The sequence below is a fragment of the Bos mutus genome, chromosome 26, assembly GCF_027580195.1.
Source record: "Bos mutus isolate GX-2022 chromosome 26, NWIPB_WYAK_1.1, whole genome shotgun sequence".
Taxonomy (NCBI): domain Eukaryota; kingdom Metazoa; phylum Chordata; class Mammalia; order Artiodactyla; family Bovidae; genus Bos; species Bos mutus.
The window spans coordinates 12025447-12051151 of NC_091642.1; the positions used below are offsets into that span (position 1 = coordinate 12025447).

Sequence of the window (25705 nt, forward strand, 5' to 3'; positions counted from 1 at the left end):
TTTCCATTTTCTACTACACCCCAACCATTTCTGAGTCACTGCATAATCACAGTGACAATGCTGAGATTCCCAACAGCCTCTAGCTTCACCCCCTTCTAACTCCATGCCCACATTGTAACCAAGTGAACTCTAAAACACCAGCCCAGTCATGGAAGTGCCCTGACTGCTCCACTGACCCACAGCAGTGGCTCTCACATCGTGTCCCTTAGAACTGACCCAGTGGCTTTACACTGCTGCTAAAATGTAGCCCAGTTCTCGCGCTCTCTCTCTCTCTCACACACACACACACACATTAACATAAAATTCAGGTTGATAATGGAATTGTCTCAACTTTAAGATTTGCTCCAACTTTTTCTTCCTTTAGTACTGCATATCAGCCAGTAGGCCCTAACCAATAGCAAAAGACAGCAAATATTAATGGAAAAACCAGGAAGGAATCAATGTCTAAAAACTCATTTACTATTTATTATAAGCACATTTGCTCATGGTTGAAATTTTATAGGGACTTCCCTTATAGCTCAGTTGGTAAAGAATCTGCCTGCAATGCAGAAGACCCTGATAATGTGGCTTAGAGCACATAGCTTTAAATTTTAACATTTTTGAAGTAAAAAATTAAAATTTAGACTAAATAAATGATTTGGTGCTAAATCATAATTTGTGACAAAAATTAATAAGCAAGTCAGCATTTCATGGTGTTAGTTTAAAAAGCACCATGCCCTTCCCGGGCATGAGAATACATTTGAGGACCAGCTGCCACTTCTGCCGTTCGGGCCTTTGGGACTCTCCCCTACCCTATTCTCAGTCCCCTTGCTGTTTCCACCGCAGAAAAATACTTGCCCCCTCCTGGAAAGCCATTTCCCCTGACCCCACCCCTCCTTCAAGTTCATTCACCAACAGCTGGGGGAAGTGTTCCCTCACCAGCCCGTCCCTTCTCCCATGACCAGGCCTCACCTGGCTCTGACAGCAGAGACAGCACTGTCAGGGGACCAATACTTTCTCTGTGGTCAAATCTCCCCTCTAGCTAGACCACAGACCGCACAGTTCATCTCCAGGTCCCAAGGATCCAGCACGTGCCTGATCCAAAAGATACACTCGGAAAATGCTGAACAACTCAACTGCTTAGCTAATCACAACAGCTCTGTCCTATGACTTTATAACCGTATTACACATAAAGGGGCATGTTAAGTCCTTCCAAAGTAAAGAACCACAGAAGTTTAAATGATGGAAGGGTCAATGAAGATCATGTTAATTAATATACAATAAAAACAAAATACCTACTCTAAATGCTACCAACTTTTTCTAAGTTTACAGAAAATCTCTGTATAGTTAACTTAATGAAAATTAAATAAAACAAGTGATTTATTCCCAATTGTTTTACTTCTTCTTAAATGCTTTTTAGTTGTTGCTGTTATTGCTGTGTTTTGGATTGCTGACAATTTTTGCTTTTTGGTTATTATTTAATGAGATGTATGTGTGTGTTCTTTTTATCCTTTAGAGGGTGAGAAGGATTATAAAGACAGAAAATGAGCTAATATTTATTGGGTGATTAGCTATACATGCATGGCTTCATCCACTCTGCAATCCTGTAAGGAAGGCATTATCACTCCCACTGTAGAAATGAAGGAAACCAAGGACCAGAAAAGTTAAGCAAATTGCTCATGAATATATAGTTAATGAGTAGTTGAACTGGAAATTAGGGTCACCAGCTCATCTATTTGTCTAGGACTTATCCAGTGTCGCACTGGGAATATGCAAATACCAATTTAAAAACTTAAAGTCCTTTTAACCTGAACTTTGACCAGCCCCAGGAAAACCATGAATTGGAATTTAATTAGAATTTAAACCCAGTTCTGGCTGACTCCCACGTCTGGGCTTCCATCAACTTCATTACTGTTCCCTTGAGCAGGGAGCACAGTAACTGGCCTAACCATAATGGTATGAACAAAAAATTTCCAAAATATAAACAAGCTAGTCAGAGATATGGAGAAGGCAATGGCAACCCACTCCAGTACTCTTGCCTGGAAAATCCCATGGACGAAGAAGCCTGGTGGGCTGCAGTCCATGGGGTCGCTAAGAGTCGGACACAACTGAGCGACTTCACTCTCACTTTTCACTTTCCTGCATTGGAGAAGGAAATGGCAACCCACTCCAGTGTTCTTGCCTGGAGAATCCCAGGGACGGAGGAGCCTCATGGGCTGACGTCTCTGGGGTCACACAGAGTCGGACACGACTGAGGTGACTTAGCAGCAGCAGTCAGAGATAAGCTGTGTTTTCTTTTAGGAGCAGAAATGAACCTTACCAGTTTGACAGCTTTATGTTTTACAAAGTTAGCTATCTTCTTTCTGGGTCCAAGTGGTATCCCCATTTCCTTCAGATCATCCACTGTACACATAAGCTTTAAAAGAAAACAGACAAGCACATTAGTCAATCTAATGATACATGAACTGAAATTGAAAAAAGGAAATTATGAAAAGAAACTATATCATCTAAGGTAATTGAATATCCTAGTCAACTTAATTTTTTTACCCCCACCCTCAGTAATTTTTAATTACGAACTAATTTAGGTGGTAAACTCTTCAGCCTCCACATCTAAATCATTCTCTTAATTTTTAACAGAAAATACACACACGGTTGTATGGTCAGAAGTTATGTCAAGTGTAAAATGAAGTCGTCTCCCTCCACCCACCCGAACCACCCAGTCCTCTGAGCAGATACTGCAGGCAACTTCCTCTCCATCCAGAGATCTCTTATGTATACACAGCATCCCATGTTTTTCCATGTGTGTGACTTTTACGCATCACCAACTCAATGGACATGAATTTGAGCAACTCTGGGAGATAGTGTAGGACAGGGAAGCCTGGTGCGCTACAGTCCAAGGAATCACAAAGAGTAGGACATGACTTAGTGACTGAACAACAAACCTATACACAAACAGGTCTGAATTTTGGTCTTTTCACATAACAAACCTTAGAGATCATTCCACACCAATCCCTCTGGCACTGCCTCGTTCACTCAACAGCTGGGTTCACCACTGTGTGCATACACCATAAATGATTTCACTGGCGCCCTACTAGCGGACACAGGTGTTCCTAAGGTGCTGCTATCACAAATAGTGCTACAGTGAGTATCCTTGGACGTACTCCCATGTGAGTATTTTTTCATAGGAAATACCCTTCGCAGTGAAATTGCTGGGGTAAGTGCATGCATTCTTTGTATTTTAAAAGACAGGACTTCCCTGGTGGCCTAGTGGCTGAAACTCCATGCTCCCAATGCAGGGTGCCCGGGTTTGATCCCTGGTCAGGGAACAAGATCCCACATACTGCAACTAAACCTGGTGCAGCCAAATAAATAAATTCTTTAAAAATAATCAAAGATATTGGTGGACTGCCCTCCACAGAGGTTGTACCAATTTATGCTCTTACTCCAGTATGTATCAGTACCTATTTCCCGTTATCCCGGCCACACAGTGTATGAACATCAAACTCTTAATATTCTTGCCAAACTGACAGGATAAAAAAAATCTCATTGTACTTTTAATTCATATTTTTCTTGAGTTTCTTGATAAGACGTTGCTTATTTTATTTTCCATATACATCTGTTCATATCCTTTGCCTATTTTCCTATTGTGTTGATGGTTTTCATGTAGTTAATTTGTAGCAACTTTGAATAATAAGGAAATAAATGCTTTGTCTATAAGGTGTGCTCCAAATTGTCTTCTTAACCTATCATTGGCCTTTAGATATTGTTTATGGCATCCCCTACTACACAATTTTTTTTCTTCCTCATGGCTTGTGGGTTTTGCTTTACTTAGAAAAGTCTTCCCAGATTATTATTTTTTTAAAGTTCTCCTGATTTTTTCAATTTTTTAAACATTTAAGTCTCTGCTTTCACTGTGATGTAAAGTGAAGTCGTTCAGTCGTGTCCGATTCTTTGTGACCCGTGGACTGTAGCCCACCAAGCTCCTCCATCCATGGGATTCTCCAGGCAAGAATACTGAAGTGGGTTGCCATTTCCTTCTCCAGTGATGTAAAAGGTTAGGTTAAACCTTAATAATTTTCCATCTCATACAAAGGAAAAACAGTTTCAGATAAAAATGAATCAAACTATCATCAGTACCAGAGATTCCATATCAATCTTTTCCTTTTCAAAAGTGCTAACATATTCAGAGAGACTAAGTGCTTCCAGAGTTTCTTGCAAAGTCAGGACTTCTTCATTTTCAACATCAAGGTCACAAGACTCATCCAACGTCAGCTTTGGCTCTTCAGGTATCTTTTAAAAAAAAGTTGGGAGAATATTACAAAGTTCAGAAAAACTCCCATAAAATATCTTCTGATCTATGGAAAAATCTTAATTCTGTCCCATACATAAATCCTAATTCTGGGCAGTTTGTTATTCCAAGTTTGAATATTCAGAAAATTACTAAAATTACTAAATTTGTATGCCCTCATTTTCTACAATAATTTACTTCACATTTTTCAAACAAACCATAAACATTCTATCACATTTAAATGTATAATCCATAAGGAAGACAAGTGAGAAAAACTCAAACGAGCTCTGTGGTTCCATCAAAGTTGTAAACCTCAAGGAGTTTTACTACATAAAATCAGTTCAGATTTTGAAAAGCTCTTTGGCTCAAACTCTAAATCTAGATGTTAGTGGGCCATACCTGCTTTTCCTGAAAATGTGGTTGCTTCACAACTCCATTAGCAACAGCAAAAGGCACAGGAGACTTTGATAAGCTCAAATCTTTTTGATTAGACAGGATGTCAAACAATATTAAAGAGCCTTTAAAAAAAAAAGAAGAAGCATTTTGCTTTTTTGTTTCATAATGTACTAGGTGCTTCTATAACATTAATTAAATTCTCCTACTCTTTTTGTTCAAAGTCCCAAGCGGAAGTCACGTAAAGTTAGATGCTAATCAAGATGTGATAATCAATATTCTTGCTTTACCAAATAGCAGAATAAATTAAAATATAAAGCATTCCTAGGCAACAGGAAAGGTGAATAGCAAAAGGCAGAATGTAAACTCAAAGCATTCACTTCTACCCTTTATAAAATTGAAAATCTATAATTCTAGATCTCTTACGAACCATGTCACCCACAATGAAAACAGTGATGACTCAACAAAAATTGTACTTTAAATGTGGAAATTTAAAAGGTTCACCTAAGCTGTGACCAGCAACGGAGACCCCGCCTTTGAAGTCTGGGTTCCGACTCATGAAGAGTGCATACAGACGGTTTATCTCCAACCCCACTTTCTCCACAATCATCTGACAGTAGGTGGGGCTGTTGTAAAATAAAATGTCTAGCAAGGTCTCGTTGGTAAAGTGACGAAACCGACCAATACTTGGTAAAGTGATTTTCTTAATATTCCTGTTTGGAAAGAAAAAAGTATACTTAGTAACCACCTTAAATATGAGTTTATAAAAGTTTTTATTTTGAATTCTGAAAATACACTGAGAAAAAAAAACTCACAGACTAATTATGAGTGGATTTCAGTCAGAGTTATTGTCAATAAATCAAGATAAACCAAAAACATTATCAACTTGTGCCTATAACTATCCTGTGAATTTGTGGATTCTCTAAAGTTATCATATAAAATAAGGCCAAAACAAAGATCTTTACTTCGTTTTTAAAGAGGAAAGCCTACCTTTTTCTTCCAATTTACTGGAAATCAGGATACCTGACAAAAATTGTAGGTGGCAAAAGACAACAGAGAATGTGGCAAGAAACTAAGAAAGGAGTTTAAGGGAATGAAAATCTTTCCTGATTTGAGATGGTCATATTTCAGGACACAGCACAGCATACTTCAGGAACACCCAGAGAAAGAAAACAGCCCTGTAACAGGGCCTCAGCTCAGTTCAGTCGCTCAGTCGTGTCCAGCTCTTTGCGACTCATGGACTACAGCATGCCAGGCCTCCCTGTCCATCACTAACTCCCAGAGTTTACTCAAACTCATGTCCATGGAGTCGGTGATACTGTCCAACCAGCTCATCCTCTGTACAGGGCCTTACATGATAAAATGTTCATAGGTTGGTTTTATTAACACACGTGCCCTGAAACATCATGACGTTCACTAAAATCCAAGTATGTTATCAGCTCTGTGTCCCTAGAAGAAATACTTCCTAAATCTGTGGTTCCCAACTGGAAGCAATCAAAATTGAGTGGAGGCCTTTTTAGTTGTCACAGTGCCTGGTAAGTGCTGCTGGCAGTTAGTGGCATTTAGACTAAGGATATTAAATGGCCTACAATACACACAACAGTCTTTCATGACAACTGTCCTGCCAGAAGAGTCTCCACTGAGAAACAATCATCTAAACCAGTGGTTCTCAACTAGGGGCAACTCTGCCACCAGGGCACATCTGGCAGTGACTAGAGACATTTTTGGTTATTAAATTAGAGGTTAGGTTGTGTTACTCTTATCTGGAGGATAGAAGCCAAGGGTACCGTTCAACATGCTACAATGTACAGGACAGCCCCATGTCTGAGCCACTATACAAGGAAAAAACCACTATAGGTAAGTATTTTTAAACCAGTTTAAGTTTCTTAGATTCTCTTAAATATTTACAATAGAAATATACACACCACATACATACACAATCAGGCATGCACACATACAAAGTAGCATATAAACCTAACAGTATTTAATAATGCATAAGAGCAAATATATAATCAAAGCTTTTTAATGTACTTGTTGAAGTCATAATAAACTACTTTATATGACAGTTTAAAATCTGAGTCTAAGTTTGACTAATCTGAAAACCAAGTTATCAAAATCCACAAACCTGTCAACACCTGTGGCATCTCCACCCAAGGAACTGTGCCAGTGAACTGGAAGGAACTCCACTCTGCTTACTTTCCGATCATCTAAAGATTTCTTGAAGTGTGTCTGCAGCAATTTTAGAGAAACCACCCTAAAATCATCCACTTAAAGAAAAAAAAATCAGGGAAGACAAATGTACTGGATTAAATTTTCCTACCTTGGTAAGCAGTCAGCAATCACCTCAATTATACCAGAATTTTTTGTAACACTAACTTTTCAAAGGAAAAAAATGACAAAATTTAGTTCAGAGAAGAAAAAAAAAACAATCTTTAAGAAGTTCTTACATTATTTTACAGAAATAGATAAATGACTGAAAAATATTAGCTCAACTACCACTACTGGCAGGCAGAAATGCACTGTGGGTAGACTCAGGAATCAAACTGACCTGCTCCAGAACCTCCCAGACTGAGACACAGGAGAGGTTAACTCACACTCTGGGCCTCAGTTCCTTACCTAACAGTAAAGATGATAGTAACAGCACCTATACCTCAAAAGGTTATTATGAGGGTTAAATGATACAAAACATGTAAGATACTTGGCACATACCAAGGATTCAATAAATATGAACTATTACTACAAATAAAAAAAGAAAATTCATAGCTTTTTATTTATGTAAAACAGACAAATTCATAGTTCCTTTAAACAACTTCTCACAACTAATCCACCAAAAATCAGTTCAACATGTAGGTGCTCCTAATAGCTGAAAAGTGTTCAGGCAGAGGCTGTCAGAAGGGCTAAATTATTTCCAAGATCCCTGCTCATTCTTCACAGTCTAGGATTTTATGAGTTACAAATGTCATAAGAGCAAAACAAGTACAAATTAGTATTGCCCAGTGTTCAGTTCAATCTCTCCTGACAGTACATCAGCTAACAGTACACAGCTGGAAACACTTTAAAATAAAGGCTTAAAGTTCTTCTAATAGTTTTCAAATCATTTCATGAACACTTACCACATTCAATAATGCTTCTAAAGCGCAAGTCACACACAGGTCCAATGCCATGTACCATGAACACCAAATGGTCAACCTGAGGCATTTCTCCTGCAAAAGACAGACAAGACATGCACACATCCATACATACAAACATACACAAGCTGGAGACTGGTTTAGGTTTTATTAAACGAGTAGCAATATTCAATATCCCTTTTGTCATCACAAACTTGCCAAAATTAGATGAACAGAGCTCAAAGTCCATCCTGGCATAAATCAGTGAACGAGACCAAGGAGTGGAGAAAGCAGCTCACTGGAGAAGCTATGAGCCAATGACAACCATCGGTTTTGTACCTCTAGGGGCTCCATTAACCTTGTCATTTCTCCAGAACTGCCCAGGGCACTAAGCCCCACGTGGAGAAGCAACCTGCCAATATAAAATTTACAATCTTTTCCCAAAATCCTTCTCTTTGTTAAATTTATACACACTATAATGAACATTTTCAAGCTAAATCCACTATTTTACTGATTATTTCATTTAGATTGTAGATTGATTCAGATTATTTAATCTGAATAATCATTCAGATTGTTTCATTTCATTCATTATTTAATTCAAATATGGCAGGTAATCCTAATAGCTGTTTGCTTTTCTCATCATTTTAAAGTAGAAAAGTTTAAAAATGATCTTGATCCTAAACAAATTATACACACCATCAGGAATTTCATCCAGGTTATCATCAATTCCGCGCTTTACAACCCTAGGCCTTGTCTGTCCATCTTGCGTGGTCCCCCATTCATCAGGCACTGAGGAAGGCTGGAACTGAACAATAACCTTCAAGATACAGAGAAGGATTATGACAGAGCTCACTACCAAATCCATTTCCACTATAAATTAAATGATTTATTTCCGTACACGATAAACTACTTTATAGTATAGCTTATAAATCAAGTACTTACACTGCTCCTCCAAAATCAGTTTTCTAGCAGTCTTGCTGGTGTTCAGTAACCATTAAGATTAAGCAAGTCAATACCATTATTTCCAATGCTTGTGTTGAAAAATAATACAACTAAATGAGAAGTAGTTTGTCTTGATTTAAAAATATAACAAACTTCCAGGTTTACATGTAAGAAATTAAAGAAAAGTCACCTGCAGTAGAGGAATCTTTGTTTTATAAACACAAACTCCTCTAAATAACAAAGTGCAAATTCAATTTCAATGTCAAAAACGGACTTACCTACCACTTTTCAGGAAGACATACACTATTCTGTTAAACCAACTGTATTAAATTTAGCCCAGTGTCATATGGAAAAATCTCAAACAACCTAATCTACCATCTAAAGGAATCAGAAAAAGAAGAAAAAATGAAGTCCAAAGTTAGCAGAAGGAAAGAACTAATTAAGATGAGAGAGGAAATAAATAAAACAGAGACTAAAATAAACAATAAGAAAGAGCAATGAAACCAAGAGCTGATTTTTTGAAAAAAGAACAAAACTGATGAACCGTTGAGCAGGTTTACCAAGAAGAGGACACAACTAAACAAAATAAGAAATGAAAAAGGAGAAATAACAACCAAAATTCAACACCCATTCCTGACAAAACTCTCATCAAAGTTGGTACAGAGAGAACGTATCTCAACATAACAAAGGCCATTTATGAAAAAACCCACCACTAATATCATACTCAGTGGTGAAAAGCTGACAGTATTTCCTCCAAACTAGAAACAAGACAAAGATGCCCACTCTATTGAACATAGTATTGGAAGTCTGGCCACAGCAATCAGATTAGAAAAAGAAACAAAAGGCGTCCAAACTGAAAAGAAAGAAGTAAAACTGTCACTATTTGCACATGACATGACACTGTATACAGAAAATCCTAAAGTCTCCACCAAAAACTACTAGAACTGATATATGAATTCAGTAAAGTGGCAGAATACAAGAATTAATATACAGAACCCTGTTGCTTTTCTATACACTAATAATGAACTAAAAGAGGAAGTAAAAGAAAAAATTCTGCTTAAAATCTCTTCGAAAATAAAATACCTAGTAATAAACTTAAACCAAAAAACTTAAAAGGTCACAACAGTTCTAATCACACCAGCTAAGATATGGAGGCAATCCAAGTGTCCATCAACAGACAAGTGGATAAAGAAGATGTTGGACAGACACACAGATATAGAGAAATACACACATACAATGGAATATTAGCCATAAAAAAAGAATGAAATTCTTCCATCTACAGCAACATGGATGGACCTAGAAAACACGTGTAGTGAAATTAAGTCAGAAAAGATAAATACAAAACAAATACTTATCTGTGGACTCTAAAAAATAAAACAAATTCATGTATATAGAAAAACAGAAAGACTCATAGATTAAAAAAAAACAAAAAAAGCAAAGCAGTTTAACAACTAGGGAGAGGGAAAGGAGTAACGCAAGATAGAGGTAGGGGATTAAGAGACACAATCTACTGTATATAAAATAGATAAGCTATAAGGATATATTGCACAGCACAAGGAATTACAGACACTATCTTGTAATAACTTGCAATGGAGTATAATAATCTATACAATTACTGAGTCGCAATGCTGTACACCTGAAATTAATATATTGTATAGATCAACTATACTTCAATTAAAAAAGTAAAATGATAGTTTAACATCAGTCTCTCACTCCCCCCAAAAAAATGAATGCATGTAAGACGGTATGCAAAGTTCTGTGTGTTGCATAAAAACAAGAGTTAAAAAAAAAAATTTAAAGAGAGTAAGCATGGTTACCATTAAGAGGCAAAACTAGGGGAATGTAGAAGTAAAAGGCTTTTATTTTTCATTTAATACCCTTCAACACTTTAAATTTTGATGGGCTATGGGTGTTTTTATTTACTTATTTCAATGTATCAGTAAGGACTATAGAGGTGGTCAGACACAGATTATTTTTTTCTTTTACATTTTTCTGTAATAAACAGCCTATGTCCTGAGAAATGACATATGCACCGTGCTAGATGCTCTTGCACAAACCACCTCACTTCATCTAAAATATGACCCTAAAATAGACCCTATCTAAAAACACCTCTCACTGTTGCAGGTGAGAGACCTGGAGCTTAGATTAAGGATGGTAAATGGAAGAATTTGAACACCACACCCGGTATCTTTAAAGAAACAAGCAAGGTTCCTGGAGACAATATAAATAAAAAGAGGAAGAATGTATTTTTACTGTAAAGGTTGAAACAAACTACTCTCAAGGGTAAGGTAGGCAAACTATTGCTGCAGGTCAAACCTGGCCTCCCACTCATCTTTATAAGCAAATGAAAACACTGAAATATTGTTTTAATTGAAATATTGTTTGTTTTATTGAAAATAGCCATGCCTGTTGGTTTACATACTGCCTAAATACCAATACACTTTCAGAGACTACATGGCTGCCTGCTGCTGCTGCTAAGTCACTTCAGTCGTGTCCGACTCTATGCAACCCAATGGACGGCAGCCCACCAGGCTCCCCCGTCCCTGGGATTCTCCAGGCAAGAACACTGGAGTGGGTAGCCATTTCCTTCTCCAGTGCATGAAAGTGAAAAGTGAAAGTGAAGTCGCTCAGTCATGTCCGACCCTCAGCGACCCCATGGACTGCAGCATTCCAGGCTCCTCCATCCATGGGATTTTCCAGGCAAGAGTACTGGAGTGGGATGCCATTGCCTTCTCCGGACTACATGGCCTACAAAGCCTTAAATATTTACTCTCAGACCCTTCACAGAAAAGTCTGCTGACCTTGGGTCAAGTACAAAAACTTGTCAAGCTTAATTTCAATGATGCATACTAAGCTTTAGCTAATGTGCTACCATAAACAGAAACTTAGTGAGAGAAATTTAAATTTCATTTATTTTTCTATCATCCATGCAATGCACTTATTATAAATATTCCCTACTGCAGAATAAAAATGAACACTTATCAAACACATTCAGCAAAATAATTTTTTAAAACCTAAACATTTTAATATCTTAAACAATATCACTACCTTTGGATTGTGCATAACAATCGTCTCTCCACTTGGAAACTCTAATCTTCGGTGCCACTGATTTGTGGTTACAGCTTTCTTATATTCAGCCTACAATGGAAACAATACACAATCCAGTAAGATAAATCTGCGTCACATTAAGAGAAGTGTGGAAGAAAATGATTAACAATGATAGTAATAAAAATAATAATGGCAGATCTCATTTATTAAGTGGTTACCAAACTTAACATTTTACATATGGTACCTCATTTGATCAACTGCTTTTAATCAGCCCTAAATAACATTATTCCCATTACACAGAGGTGAAAACCAAAGCTTAGAGTTGTCTACTAATTTCTTTGTTGTTGTTGTTCAGTTGCTAATCTGACTCTTTGCAGCCCTACAGACGGCAGCACAACAGGATGCCCTGTCCTTCACCATCTCCTGAATTTGCTCATGAGTCAGTGATGCTATCAAACCATCCCATCCTCTGCCTCCCCTTCTCCTTCTGCCTTCAATCTTTCCCAGCATCAGGATTGTTTCCAATGTGTCAGCCCTTCATATCACATGGCCAAAGTACTGAAGCTTCAGAATCAGTCTTTCCAATGAATACTCAGGGTTGTTTTCCTTTAGGATTGACTGGTTTGATCTCCTTGCTGTCCAAGGGACTCTCAAGAGTCTTCTCCAAAAAAAAAAAAAAAAAGAGTCTTCTCCAGCATCACAATTTGAAAGCATCAAGTCTTCAGTGCTCAGCCTTCTTTATGGTCCAACTCTCACATTCATATATGACTACTAGAAAAATCATAGCTTTGCCCAGACAGACCTTTGTCGGCAAAGTGATGTCTCTGCTTTTTAAGACACTGCCTAGATTTGTCATAGCTTTCCTTCCAAGGAGCAACAGTATTTTAATTTCACGGCTGCAGTCACCACCCACAGTGATTTTGGAGCCCAAGAAAATAAAATCTGCCACTGCTTCCACTTTTTCCTCTTCTATTTGCTGTGAAGTGATAGGACCAGATGCCATCATCTTAGTTTGTTGAATGCTGAGTTTTAAGCCAGGTTTTTCACTCTCCTCTTTCACCCTCTTCAAGAGACTCTCTATTTCTTCTTCACTTTCTGCTGCCATTAAAGTGGTATCATCTGTATATCTGAGGTTGTTGATGTTTCTCCCAGCAATCTTGATTCCAGTCTGTGCTTCATCTAGCCCAGCATTGTGCATAATGTACTCTGTTTATAAGTTAAATAAGCAGGGTGACAATACACAGCCTTGTTGTGTATTCTGAACCAGTCCACTGTTCTATATCTGGTTCTAACTATCGCTTCTTAACCCAAATACAGGTTTCTTAGGAGACAGGTAGGGTGGTCTGATATTCTCATTTCTTTAAGATTTTCCAGTTTGCTGTGATCCACACAGTCAAATGCTTTAGCTGAGTCAACAAAGCAGAAGCAGATGTTTTACTAGAATTCCCTTGCTTTCTCCATGATCCAACAAATGTTGGCAATTTGATCTCTGGTTCCTCTGCCTTTTCTAAATCCAGCCTGTACATCTGGAAGTTCTCGGTTCACATACTACTGAAGCCTGGCTTGAAGGATTTTAAGCACAACCTCACTAGCATGTAAAATGAGAGCAACTGTATGGCAGTTTGAGCATTCTTTGGCATTGTCCTTCTTTGGGATTGGAGTGACATTTTCCAGTCTTGTGGCCACTGATCAGTTTTTCAAATTTGCTAACATATTTGATACAGCATTTAAACAGCATTACCTTTTTGGATTTGAAATAACTCAGCTGAAATTCCATCACCTCCACTAGCCTTGTTCATAGTAATGCTTCCTAAGGCCCACGTGACTTCACACTCCAGGATGTCCGGCTCTAGGTAAGTGACCACACCATCATGGTTATCCAGGTCATCAGACCTTTTTTGTACAGTTCTTCTGTGTATTCTTGCCACCTCTTCTTAAAAGACCCCCTTCACAGATCACAGCCCTGTCCTGGGAAAGGGGCTTGCATAATTCAGTGAGGCATGCCATGCAGGGTCACCCAAGACAGATAAGTCAGAGTGAAGAGTTCTGACAAAACATGGCCCACCGGAGGAGGGAATAGCAACCCATTCCAGTACTCTTGCCAGGAGATCCCCATGAACAGTATGAAAAGACAAAAAGGGACAACAGACAGGTTTACTAACTTGTTTGTGGTGGTGGTTTCACAGGTGTATGGATATGCCCAAACTTTTTGAAACATATATGTATCATAAATATATATAGTTCCTTGCCTGTCAATTATACTTCTAATGCTACCTGAAGCCCACTTGACTTCACACTACAGGATGTCTGGCTCTAGGTGAGTAAACACACCATAGTGGTTATCCAGGTCATTAAGATCTTTCTTGTACAGTTCTTCTCTATGTTCCTGCCACCTCTTCATAATCTCTTCTGCTTCTGTTAGGGCTTTTTCATTTCTGTCCTTTATCATGCCCATGTATGCAGATAAATTAACATTTCAAATATTTAAATACTCAATTATTAAGAAAATTTTAACAACAATAAATTAACACTATTATGTAAAGCAACATTAACCACCAGTTTTACAATGGTTAAAAAGTCTGACAACATCTATTCCTATTCTTATGTTTATTTTCATAAACCCTTTTACTGAATATTAATTTGAAAAACATCCATATGCTTGGCATGTATTAGTACAGCAGATCCCAGCAGCCTAAGTTCTTTTGAAGGTTTGATACAATATCTTATTATATTAAATCTGTAATGTTCCCCTGAACTACATTCTATCTTCAGACACCAAGACCACAATTAGCACTTCAAAAAAGATGACATTACTTAAAAAGTAGTCTTCTTTGTGAATAGGATCAAGATGAGGTGTCCTGTAAATAAAGTCCGCTCCACTGTGAGAGGTGTTACATGAGGCTCCAATGTATACAGAGTCTATGTGTTTTAAAGAAAGGCATAAAAGAATAAAGCCCACGTACCTCTAGCTTTTCACTGAACTCCTCTGTATAGGGAATAAATCTGCTGTCTGTGTCACCTTTGTAGAACCAAGTACAGCGTCTCACTTCGGCTGGCTCCTCTTCCCAGTACACGGCTTTCCGCATCCGGTCATAGAGGTAGACGTCGTAGCGCCCTCCATCAGTGCCAAGGACCACACTCTCAGGGTCTGGCTGGACTGGAAAACAAAGTCCACATTTTAACTGAACAGTTACAAGGTAGACTTAAAAGTAATAAATAATGAATATGGTGACTCGTCTAACATTAAAGACAAAGAACAAAGCTCATTTCTATTCAAAAACAGAATTTTAAGATTAATCTGTGCTGCTCAAAATGATGACTCTTTTAAGTGGAGAAGAAATAACCAGAGTAAAATATAAAAGCATCATGAAATAATTCCAATAACTGGTAGGCTTTTTCTCTATGTATCAAAGCAGAAAATGCTCCATGAACATACTTCTAAAGAATAGGTTATTTTTAAGTCCTAAGATGAAATACCTTCAGGATAAACAAAAAAACCTATTTCTATAGTGAAACTTCTCAGAGTCTTAACTTACTCCTGTACATCGCCTCAAGAGATGGATGTTCTTGCTCCAGGAAAAAAAAAAAAAAGAGAGAGAGAGAGATGGATGTAGTTATAGCATTTTTAAAACTCTTATCTGAAGGAACAAGAGTTCCATAGAAAATGCTTTATAAATGCCCTATGAAGTGAAAGTGAAAGTCACTCAGTCATGTCCAGCTCTTTGTGACCCCATGGGCTATACAGTCCATGGAATTCTCCAGGCCAAAAATACTGGAGTAGGTAGCCTTTCCCTTCTCCAGGAGATCTTCCCAACCCAGGGATTGAACCCAGGTCTCCTGCATTGCCCTCTAGCTACAAACAAATAAAGGAAATAAGAAAACTGACACCTGGATTATACGAACTACTTTAGTTCTTGGATTTAAAATACCTTTAAACAAAAAAATTACTAAAACATGTCTTCAAATACCTTACTCACATAACCCAGAACTTAATAATACAAGTGTATTATTAAAAGTATCATCACCTTAAGGTACAGAGGCTGGTGAGGTCTACAGGATTAAAGAAAATGACATTCATAAAAAGGAGGCCATGGATACTTACTCTTCATTCCACTCTTCCTCAAATCAGATACAAATGATACAGGACCCACACTTACCTGAATTATAGATTTCTTCAAGATTCAAAGAGTCAAAAACACTGAAAGGCATCCATAGTTGTTTGTATTCTATCTCCTTGCAGTAAAACCAGTGGGGCTGGACAGGTTCATACTGGTTTTGAAGTAGAAAAGGAGGTGGCGCTTGCAAAGGGGGTCCTGCAGGTCTGGCAGGTGCCTGCTGCTGGATTGGAGGGGGCAACCCTGCCTGCGCTGGAGGAGGGATCTGGGGGTATAAAAGACAGGACCACCAGTCAGTCCAAAGGAACAATTCTGTGTATGATGCAGACCCAAACTGACATTAGTAATAATTATTCTTAATATTTCTCTAGACAGCTATTTAATAACTAAGCTCCAGAGCAATTAAATTTTTTTAAAAATATAACAAAACCCCATGCCAGCTGGAAAGTGAACAGGGCTTTCTCACACTGATGGCAAAGTAAACTAATACCTTTATAGAATCAATCCAGCAGTACACCTCCTGTCATTTATTCCATCTTTAACACACGCATAATGCTCGAGAATTCTGTGGCAGTCCAGTGGTTAGAACTTGCTGCTTTCACTGCTAAGGGTCTGGGGTCATCCCTGGTTCGGGAACCAAGATCCCACAAGCCATGAGGCATGGCCAAAAATAAAATAAAATATAATGCATATTCCTTGACCTACCTATTCCATTTCTAAGAATTCATCCTAAAGACATAACTGTAAAAATTCACCCACAAGAACGAATACCAAAAGATTATTTATAACAATCACTGGATACAATCCAAAGACCTACCAGAAACCTGATTAAATAAATCATCTTTTACTCATATACTAGAATTCTCTAGAAAGATTAAAAATGTTTTAGAAAAAAATCTTAACATCTAAACTATCTTGACATAGTTTATGTAAGTAAAGATACATAATGCTTGTCGAGGAAAAATTATGTTTATCAAGAAAAAAGATAAGAAAGACATAAAAACTAAAAACAAGGTTTTCTCGTGGCAATTTTTACTCATTTGGCTATTAGTCATTTCTCAAGTTCTGTGCAGTAAAAATACTTTTAAAAACAGAATACAATTTTTTATTAAAAAATGATTTCAAAATATTCCATTTACTGAGGTTGATTACTGTGGTCAAGCAAAAGAATATTCTTATTCTTAGGAAATATTAATACACACTAAAGTATCTAGGAGTAAAGAATCATAATGTATGTAAGTGAAAGTCGCTCAGCTGTATACAACTCTTTGCGACCCGATGGACTACACAGTCCATGGAATTCTCCACGCCAGAATACTGGAGTGGGTAGCCTCTCCCTTCTCCAGGGGATCTTCCCAACCCAGGGATCAAACCCAGGTCTCCTGCATTGCAGGTGGATTCTTCCCCAGCTGAGCCACCAGGGAAGCCCTATAATGTATGTAATTGATCTTCAAATGTTTCCCCCCAAAACTGCACATACACAGCGTGAGAAAGGAACGAGGGAGGAGAGGATGCCCCCACACGTGTCAGTGTGCATGTTCACGAAGGAGAGAACAAATGTTCATGACAGGGAACCTGGGTTAGAGCACTGGGGTGTTCTTTGTCCTATTTTTTATTCTTGCAACGGTTTACTTAAAATTATTTAAACATTTTTAATCAGAACTCTTCAAAGTTTCATCCGCAAACAAGTATACTAACTTACATTACATGCTACCAATCTGCTGAAATCCACCGTTACCAAGAATTTGTATACTGGTATGATTTAGATTAGTTGGTAAAATGGAGCCCATTCTCTATTGCCACTGACTACAGTACCATTATCCCTGCCACACTGGGTTCTTGACTCTTTTTTTCAATCATTTCCCTTTTTCTGATTCAGTTCACTTCCCTTTGGAAGTCAGCTGAAAAATTAGGGGCGGGGAGGGGGGGGAAGCATAAAGGAATTTCATAAAATTTACCCAAGGCAAAAGTTATTCCATCATCTGTCTGAGATAGTCTGTCTAGATTCAAACTTTATAAATGTAAATAAATTATTGGAGTAATCAATTTTAGTCCCAGTAATTAAGCGTTTTGATCAGGCAGTATAATTAAAAAAAGAGAAGCTGATAATAGTTCCTTCGACTCTCACATATCTCCAGATGACATTTGTTATTGCTATCTTATATTAAATCTGGTAATACTGGCATACGGTTAATGCATTGAAATAAATTACTACTTCCATAAATACAAAATATAACCTAAAACATGAACCATTCAATGACCTACTTTTAAAAGATTGTTTACTTCAAAACATATAGCTTACAGAAAAAAAAAAACCATCTGAAAATAATTTGTCATCAAAGCACAGGTAAAAATGAGAGGGATTAGAATTACAGTGAATGATATAAAGATATAAAGTATGTCTTCATACCGGCGGCAAAGATCCTGGAGGCACCTGGTACATCTGAACAGGGGGTGTGGAGGGCGGAGGATGGGAAGGATGAGCTGGTGTCTGGCACTGCTGCAGCTGCGGTGGTGCAATGTAAGGATTAGCCCTGCTGCTTACAGCCGTGTGGCGATACGGATTGTATCCTTGTTGGGGCGTTCCTTGTGGTGGGCTCCCAAAATTCGAAGGAGGGAGATTACTAGGCTGAGAAGGCGGGTAAGGATTTATTCCGATTTGTGAAGCAGGTGGAGCACCATATTGCGCCTTCGAAATGGATGATGAAAATGCATTCGACACATCTTGGGATCCAGTTGTAAAAGGCAGAGACGTTGGGGGCTTGGAGTAGGCTGATTGTCCAGCTGATGCTGCTGCAGTTGTTAACAGGGACTGTCCAATATTCCCAAAAGGATCACTACTGCTTGATACCTGAGAGAAGTAACTAAATGTCTGTGGGGTAGATGTGTGAGCAGAAGTCTGCCCAAGGAAGCTGTCCTCCTCACCCACATCGGTGGAATCCTCTGCAAGGGAACAGGAGGGCACATGGTTTAAAGGGATGATGTCACTCTGGACTAGATTCTATATGGCAGGTCTAGCAATTATACCTCTTATTTTGTTGTTCAAACTTACATTTCTGCCTTAAAGACAATAATGAAAAACTTGTTTTTCTTTTTTCTTTGAAATGAAAAACTAGAAAATACCAGTAAGAAACAACAAAAGGAGGGAAACCTTGCACTCATTGGTAAGCTCACCTCCCAGAGACAATCACTGTTAATGCTGTTAATATGTTGATACATACCTTTCCATACTTTTAAAATAAATATAGTTACATACTATTTATTTGGTAAATATGTATAAATTATGTAGACATATTTGTATATAACCCTGGTTTCCTGCATTCCTGCAGATTCTTTACCATCTGAGCCACCAGGGAAGCCCACATTTGTATACAAGAGAATTTTTCAAAAAATGCAAACAAAATTTGTACCTACTACTTTTAGATGTTATTTTGAACGATTTTTTTTCCTAGTAAGAAACAATTCAAACATTATTCCACTACCCAAATACACAGAACTTTATTTATACAGTAACAACAAGAAGCTAAAGTACAGATATTAACTCTGTTGACAAGAAAAGGTGTGTCAGGGCTCTTACCTACAAAGCACTCATTATACAAGTGAACATGAGGCGCTGGCATTCTCGAGGCAAAGTAGGTCAACCATTCACTACCATCCCTAAAACCACACAGTATCACAACCAGGTAATCATCATTAGAATGACAATCAGTATAAAAAAAAAGTCATTTCTAACAAAGGGAAGGTCTCCTCACTTCCCTTTGCCAAACATGATCTTCACTGTTGGTATTTTGGCACCAAACTGTATTATTTTATTCTCTCTTTCGCTACCAAGTTGTAAAATAATATTTTCCTTCTGCTGCTGCTGCTACGTCGCTTCAGTTGTGTCCGACTCTGTGTGACCCCACAGACGGCAGCCCACTAGGCTCCTCTGTCCCTGGGATTCTCCAGCCAAGAATACTGGAGTGGGTTGCCATTTCCTTCTCCAATGCATGAAAGTGAAAAGTGAAAGTGAAGTTGCTCAGTCGTGTCCAACTCCTAGCAACCCCACGGACTGCAGCCTACCAGGCTCCTCCATCCATGGGATTTTCCAGGCAAGAGTACTGGAGTGGGGTGCCATTGCCTTCTCTGATTTTCCTTCTACAAGGCCTAAAAAGTCGTCTAGTTTTCCTTAGAAACTTATGAGTCCTTAGCTTGGAACATCACCTTTCTCTTCCTAATCTTTTCTTTCTCCCATCTCAACCCCTTTTCTTCAAATCTCTCTAATCTCCCACCACTGGAGGCACAGAGCAGATCAGAATGGTGGACCGCTTCCCAACACACAGGCAGGCTGTGGTCCCTGTCCCTGAAACCTGCCAAAGTGTGACCTTTCAAGCTCAGAGCTCCTTCTTGACCTCTGCTGCTGAACGTGGCCTTCAGCTGTTAGGCTGCTCCCAGTTATATTTCACACATCAATTTAACTGAGATACTCCACTATTCAAAATACCCCTCTGAACTGTTTCTTTGTAATTAAAATATCATTTCCTGAGCAAGGCTCCCTTTCTGCTTTTATCATTCTACTTCTCTGATAACATTTCCGGTTCCTATCCTCTCTCTCCATTCCCATGAACCTCACCTGGACTCAGACTTCAGTTCATCTCTCAACATCTGAAAGCAGGGGGAAAACCTCTGTGTCCTTCATCCTATAAAGCAACTTGGGATCAATCTGATACAACAAACTTTTCTCTGATTACCATCCTTTACAAACAAAATACTGATCTCAACAAGCTCACAGGGGCACTTTCTAATTACATGTGGACACCTTTGGCATCAAGACCATATCTTTAATAAGCGCCTGTATACTTGTGACACTCCCAACTCTGTCCCAAACTGAGACTGATCGTATGTGCCCCAGAACCTATTTCCCAACTGCCTCCTCAGTACTTTTGGCAGGTTCAGACACATACATCTCAAGCTTAGTAAACCTCGACCATCATCTTAACGGTCCCCCTTCATGTGCTCCTTTTACAATCTCACTACCTCAATGGATGTCTACCAACATCCATCCAGACATGAAAACCAGAAACCTCCTGAGACTCCTCCCTCTTTTCCATTTAATCATTTAGATCTTCAATTAAAGAAGTAAGTACACAGTATCTATTATATGCCAGGTGGAGCTGTACCTTGGAGCTGAAACTGAACAGATAAAGAGCCTGTACACTGGACAGTCTGGCCCTCAGTGAGTCACTGCTGCTGCTGCTGCTAAGTTGCTTCAGTCGTGTCAGACTCTGTTCGACCCCATAGACAGCAGCCCACCAGGCTCCCCCGCCCCTGGGATTCTCTAGGCAAGAATACTGGAGTGGGTTGCCATTTCCTTCTCCAATGCATGAAAGGTCCCAATAATTTGACGGTGTAAAAATCTCTTACTTCTGTTTCCTGCTCTTCACCTACACCTGGCTGACCAGGGCTAGAGTGCCACTCGCTCCTGCCTGACTCACAGTGGCGTCCAGACTGGACACTTCTGCTACAGTCAGCTTTACTCTGGTGCAATCTCAGAAAGACTAAACATATCTCTAATGTCACTGCCCTGTTTAGAACCCTTTAAGGGCACCCGCACACCACACAGGATGTACTATGAACTCCTTAACGTGCTGTATGAGGCCCTTCATGACCTGGTTCCCCCACTAACCACTTGAGCCACTCCCCTGCATTCACTCTAGTCACATGGACCTGGGGGAGTGGCGGGGTGGGAGGCAGGAGGACTGGCCAAGAAGGAAAGAGGGGGCGAGAGAATGTGAGCACGTACCTCAAAATCCCACCAAATCTGCAGGTTTCTCTCACACCTCCAGACTTTTACAAATGCCTGTCTCCCCAGACTTCCTAATTCCTATGTATCCTTCAACACTCAGCTTAAGAATCACCCCCTCTGTAAAGTTCTAAAGATCTAAGGGATGTCTGCTCCCTGGTCAGCCAGCCTGACAGCCACGGCTCTCACAGCAGCCCATCAATCCCTCTTTTTAGCCATCACAAACCTGGACCACAACCACTTACACAGCTGGGCACAGTGTGTAAAAGTGTGCAGTCACCGGGGACAATGCTATCTGCTCCTCTCTGTCTCTCTGACACCGGGAACAGGGCCTGGCAAACAAGCTGCTCAGTCCAGGTTTGCTGAGTGAATGAAACTGCGTCCTGTATGCCTCTTTCACTGACACTAATTCATCGCTGCTTCCAATGCCATCGGTTCTCCTTTTGTCTCTGGAAATTCACTGAATGGACTTCTAATGATCAAATCTTTGTTAAAGGTAGAAAAATACTTGTGAAAGAATTTTAGTTCTAAAACTAATTTTCTGATTAAAAAATAAACCATCTCCAAGAAACAATAGCTTTCAAGACAGGTAAGTTACCCTATACTTGACAATGAAGATGTTAACCATTTATTGACAGTGACAGACACAAACAAAATATTATAAAGGAACATAGGCATGAACCAAACATTTGTGAAGCAGAGGATGGTAAGAGAGCCCCACGTACAGCCGTATTCATTTGGTTACAGCCTGCAACCTCCAAAAGCATTCTGCTCCAGCCACGCTGGTCCTCCACCAAAAATGGCAACGTGGAACCTTTCAGCCACACTATCAAAACAAGACAAACATACTCCGAACTCCCACCCCTTCATTCATTCACGTTTCTATAGAAATAAAAATGTGCCTACAGCACATCAAGATGTGTTCTAGGTATAAGCTCCTGCTCTCTCATGGAGCTTACATGCTAGTGCAACAAGATAAACAAAAGATGTGGACACGTCAGGAGGTAAGCACCAAGAAGAAACATGACACCAGAGAAGAAGAACCATCGTGTACTGCTCCGCTTCGCCTTTTTTCACCTCTCCATGAAACTTTCCTTGGTCCTCCAAATAAGAACAAATTATTCAAGAGAAAAATATTCACCATTTCCTGAGGAGCTATGTGCTGGGCACTAAACAAGATCCTAGAAATAAAAAGGTAAATAAGTCATAGCTGCAAACTTCACACAGCTCACAGTCCAAACAGGCAGACACGCTTACTTTACAAACGTTTATGCAACATAATGTGCCAGACGCTATATTCAGTGCTTCACAAAAATCAATTCAATTCTCATGACAGCCCTGGGAGGCTGTGCATGTATGGAAAACGAAGCACAGAGGGGTGAAGTAACATGCCTGAGATCACACAGCAAGTTACTGCCAGGGCTAGGGTTGGAATACAGTCGGTGCTCCTAACACCAGCTCTGGGTTATGCCGCATAATCATGAAAACGCAAGCTCCGCACACACTAATAAAGATACGTACAAAGTGCTAAGATGAACATAGGAGTGGGTACCTAAGAGAACAAGCAAGAGCTTCTAACAGAAAATGAGGCACGGCCTTGAAAGATGACTGTGTTCTATACCTCTGCTTTGCAAGTATTACGAGCCTACCCTAAGAGATAGTCTACTGTATCCGAGGAGAGGCGGTAATAATTTATTTTACCTTCCTTGCAAGCACCTGGCTCACCAGGAAATGTTTAACAAAAACGTGAGGAATGCCAGTGCAGGAGTGGCCAGCACTTGAACAGTCCCTTTGACGAAGAGCTTGGCCCCCGCCCCCAAGACCCCAAAGTCCCGAAGCTACTCAAATCTGGCCACTAACTGCCCTGACAAGGTAGCAGAGGGTCTGATCCAGGCAAAGGAAAACCTCTTGTCCGACCCTTCACCTCACGCCCCCCGCCCACACTTGCCCACCCGGATCTCCATCTCCTTACTACCTCCGGGCAAGAGCAGGGAGGCCGAGGCAGCGGCGGCTTGGGTGACTGGGATAAAGGGCACGTTGAAGCTGAACTCCGTGGCCGAGGAGGAGAAAAGTAAGTTAGTGCCCGACGAGGAGGCCGAGACGGCGCCACCGCCACCGTTAGGTTTCCTCTCGGCCATGGCTGCGGCCCACCGTCCGTTACACGTCTACGGGCGGCCGGTGCGGAAACACCGGCCGGAAACTTGAGCGCAGTCGGGGCCAACACACTTCCGCACTTGCGCACAAGGGCCGGAACTCCGGGCGGCCGCTCAGCTTCCCTTTGCCTTCTCCAACGGGGCCGCCAGAAAGTAACATGGCGGCGGCGGCCTCGCGCCCGGGTCCTAGCAAGTGACAACGTCGGCCACTGCCCGGGCGGGGCCGGACAGACTGGGGCTGGAGCGTGGGAGACGGGGTGCTAATGTTTGTAAATAAAAGTACGAATCGACACTGCAAGTCTCGGGTTGCGGGCGGCGCTCTGTGCTTCCATAAAGTACCCACAGGAGCGTTTAACTAGGTAAGATTTTGAGGAAGTGCGAAAGCCTGCACGTGTAGGTAAACATATTGCTAGCAGCAGACCAAGGGAGGACTAGAGGTGTGTGGGCCATTTGTGGCCAAGGTATAGACCAGCTCACCCGCTCTGACTAGATATCCGCATCTTACCCATCCACACTTTCTGCACTGAACTGAATTCTTGTCATTGGTCCAGAAACTGAAATGGTAAAACTTACAGAAAATACACCAGAGGATTTCTCATTTGTTAGCTAATAATGTCTCCTGAATGCATGATCCGCGGAGAAACCCCTGTAGTTTTTACCTGCTGCTACTGTCTGTTGGAGAATAAAGTTTGGATGGTTTTTGTTTTCACCAGAAGGGAAAAAAAAAGAAATGGTAAAACTTTTGAAGATTTTAAGCCAAAAAGCGAAAAGAGAGAATCGATGTTTGGGTGTGTGACTTTTTAACAGCTTTCTATAGTGGTGGTGCTGGTTTAGTGGCTAAGTCGTGTCCACCTCTACCCATCCACAATAATCTGACTAGTTTATTGTGGATAATTTGGGTATGATTATCTTTCATATAGTTAGATTATGAAAGAAAAAAATAACTTATTGGAGGATAGGAGAAGGCTATAGGAGAAAGCCCAAAGAAAGCTTTGAAATAACGAAACTATCATGTCCCTCAGCTGTTCAGTCGCTCAGTCATGTCCAACTCTTTGCGACCCCATGGACTGCAGCACGCCAGGCTTCCCTGTCCATTACCAACTCCCAGAGCTTGCTCAAACTCATGTCCATTGAGTCCGTGATGCCATCCAACCATCTCATCCTCTGTCCTCCCCTTCTCCTCCCACCTTCAATCTTTCCCAGCATCAGGGTCTTTTCCAATGAGTCAGTTCTTCAAAAGAGGTGGCCAAAATATCGGAGCTTCGGCATCAGTCTTTCCAATGAATATTTAGGACTGATTTCCTTTAGATTGACTTGTTGGATCTCCTTGCAGTCCAAGGGACTCTCAAGAGTCTTCTCCAACACCACAGTTCAAAAGCATCAATTCTTTGGCGCTCAGCTTTCTTTATGGTCCAACTCTCACATCCATACATGACTATTGGAAAAACCATAGCTTTGACTAGATGGAGCTTTGTCGGGAAAGTAATGTCTGCTTTTTAACATAGTACCCATTTATTACCTAATAACTATTTAGTATGCTTACTGTCAAAGAAGGCAATGGCACCCCACTCCAGTACTCTTGCCTGGAAAATCCCATGGATGGAGGAGCCAGGAAGGCTGCAGTCCATGGGGTTGCTGAAGGTCGGACATGACCGAGTGACTTCACTTTAACTTTTCACTTTCATGCATTGGAGAAGGAAATGACAACCCACTCCAGTGTTCTTGCCTGAGAATCCCAGGGATGGCAGAACCTGGTGGGCTGCTGTCTATGGGGTCGCACAGAGTCGGACACGACTGAAGTGACTTAGCAGCAGCAGCATGCTTACTGTCAAGAGAAAAAAAACAAAAAGCTAAGGAAAGCACTGAAGGGTGTCATGGGTTGCTGGTACATGTGACTA

The 25705-nt window shown here is 40.1% G+C and overlaps 1 protein-coding gene across 4 annotated transcripts in view; it reads right to left on the reverse strand.

Annotated features, from left to right (window-relative positions):
- The window catches only part of SEC23IP (SEC23 interacting protein), a 63728-nt gene extending 39870 nt beyond the window's left edge, over positions 1–23858 (reverse strand). For 3 of the 4 annotated variants that reach the window (XM_070363977.1, XM_070363978.1, XM_070363976.1), the window contains exons 1-12: positions 23630–23858; positions 18283–18815; positions 15915–16137; positions 14721–14914; positions 11758–11847; positions 8464–8584; positions 7774–7863; positions 6786–6927; positions 5165–5373; positions 4667–4785; positions 4117–4269; positions 2300–2395 (exon numbers count right to left, since the gene is read on the reverse strand). In XM_070363977.1, coding sequence (XP_070220078.1) covers positions 2300–2395; positions 4117–4269; positions 4667–4785; positions 5165–5373; positions 6786–6927; positions 7774–7863; positions 8464–8584; positions 11758–11847; positions 14721–14914; positions 15915–16137; positions 18283–18815; positions 23630–23792 — 2133 coding nt within the window. In that variant the 5' untranslated portion in view covers positions 23793–23858. The remainder of the gene's footprint in view (positions 1–2299; positions 2396–4116; positions 4270–4666; positions 4786–5164; positions 5374–6785; positions 6928–7773; positions 7864–8463; positions 8585–11757; positions 11848–14720; positions 14915–15914; positions 16138–18282; positions 18816–23629) is intronic. The other variant, XM_070363975.1, reaches the window with a different exon arrangement.
- Positions 23859–25705: the final 1847 nt, after the last annotated feature.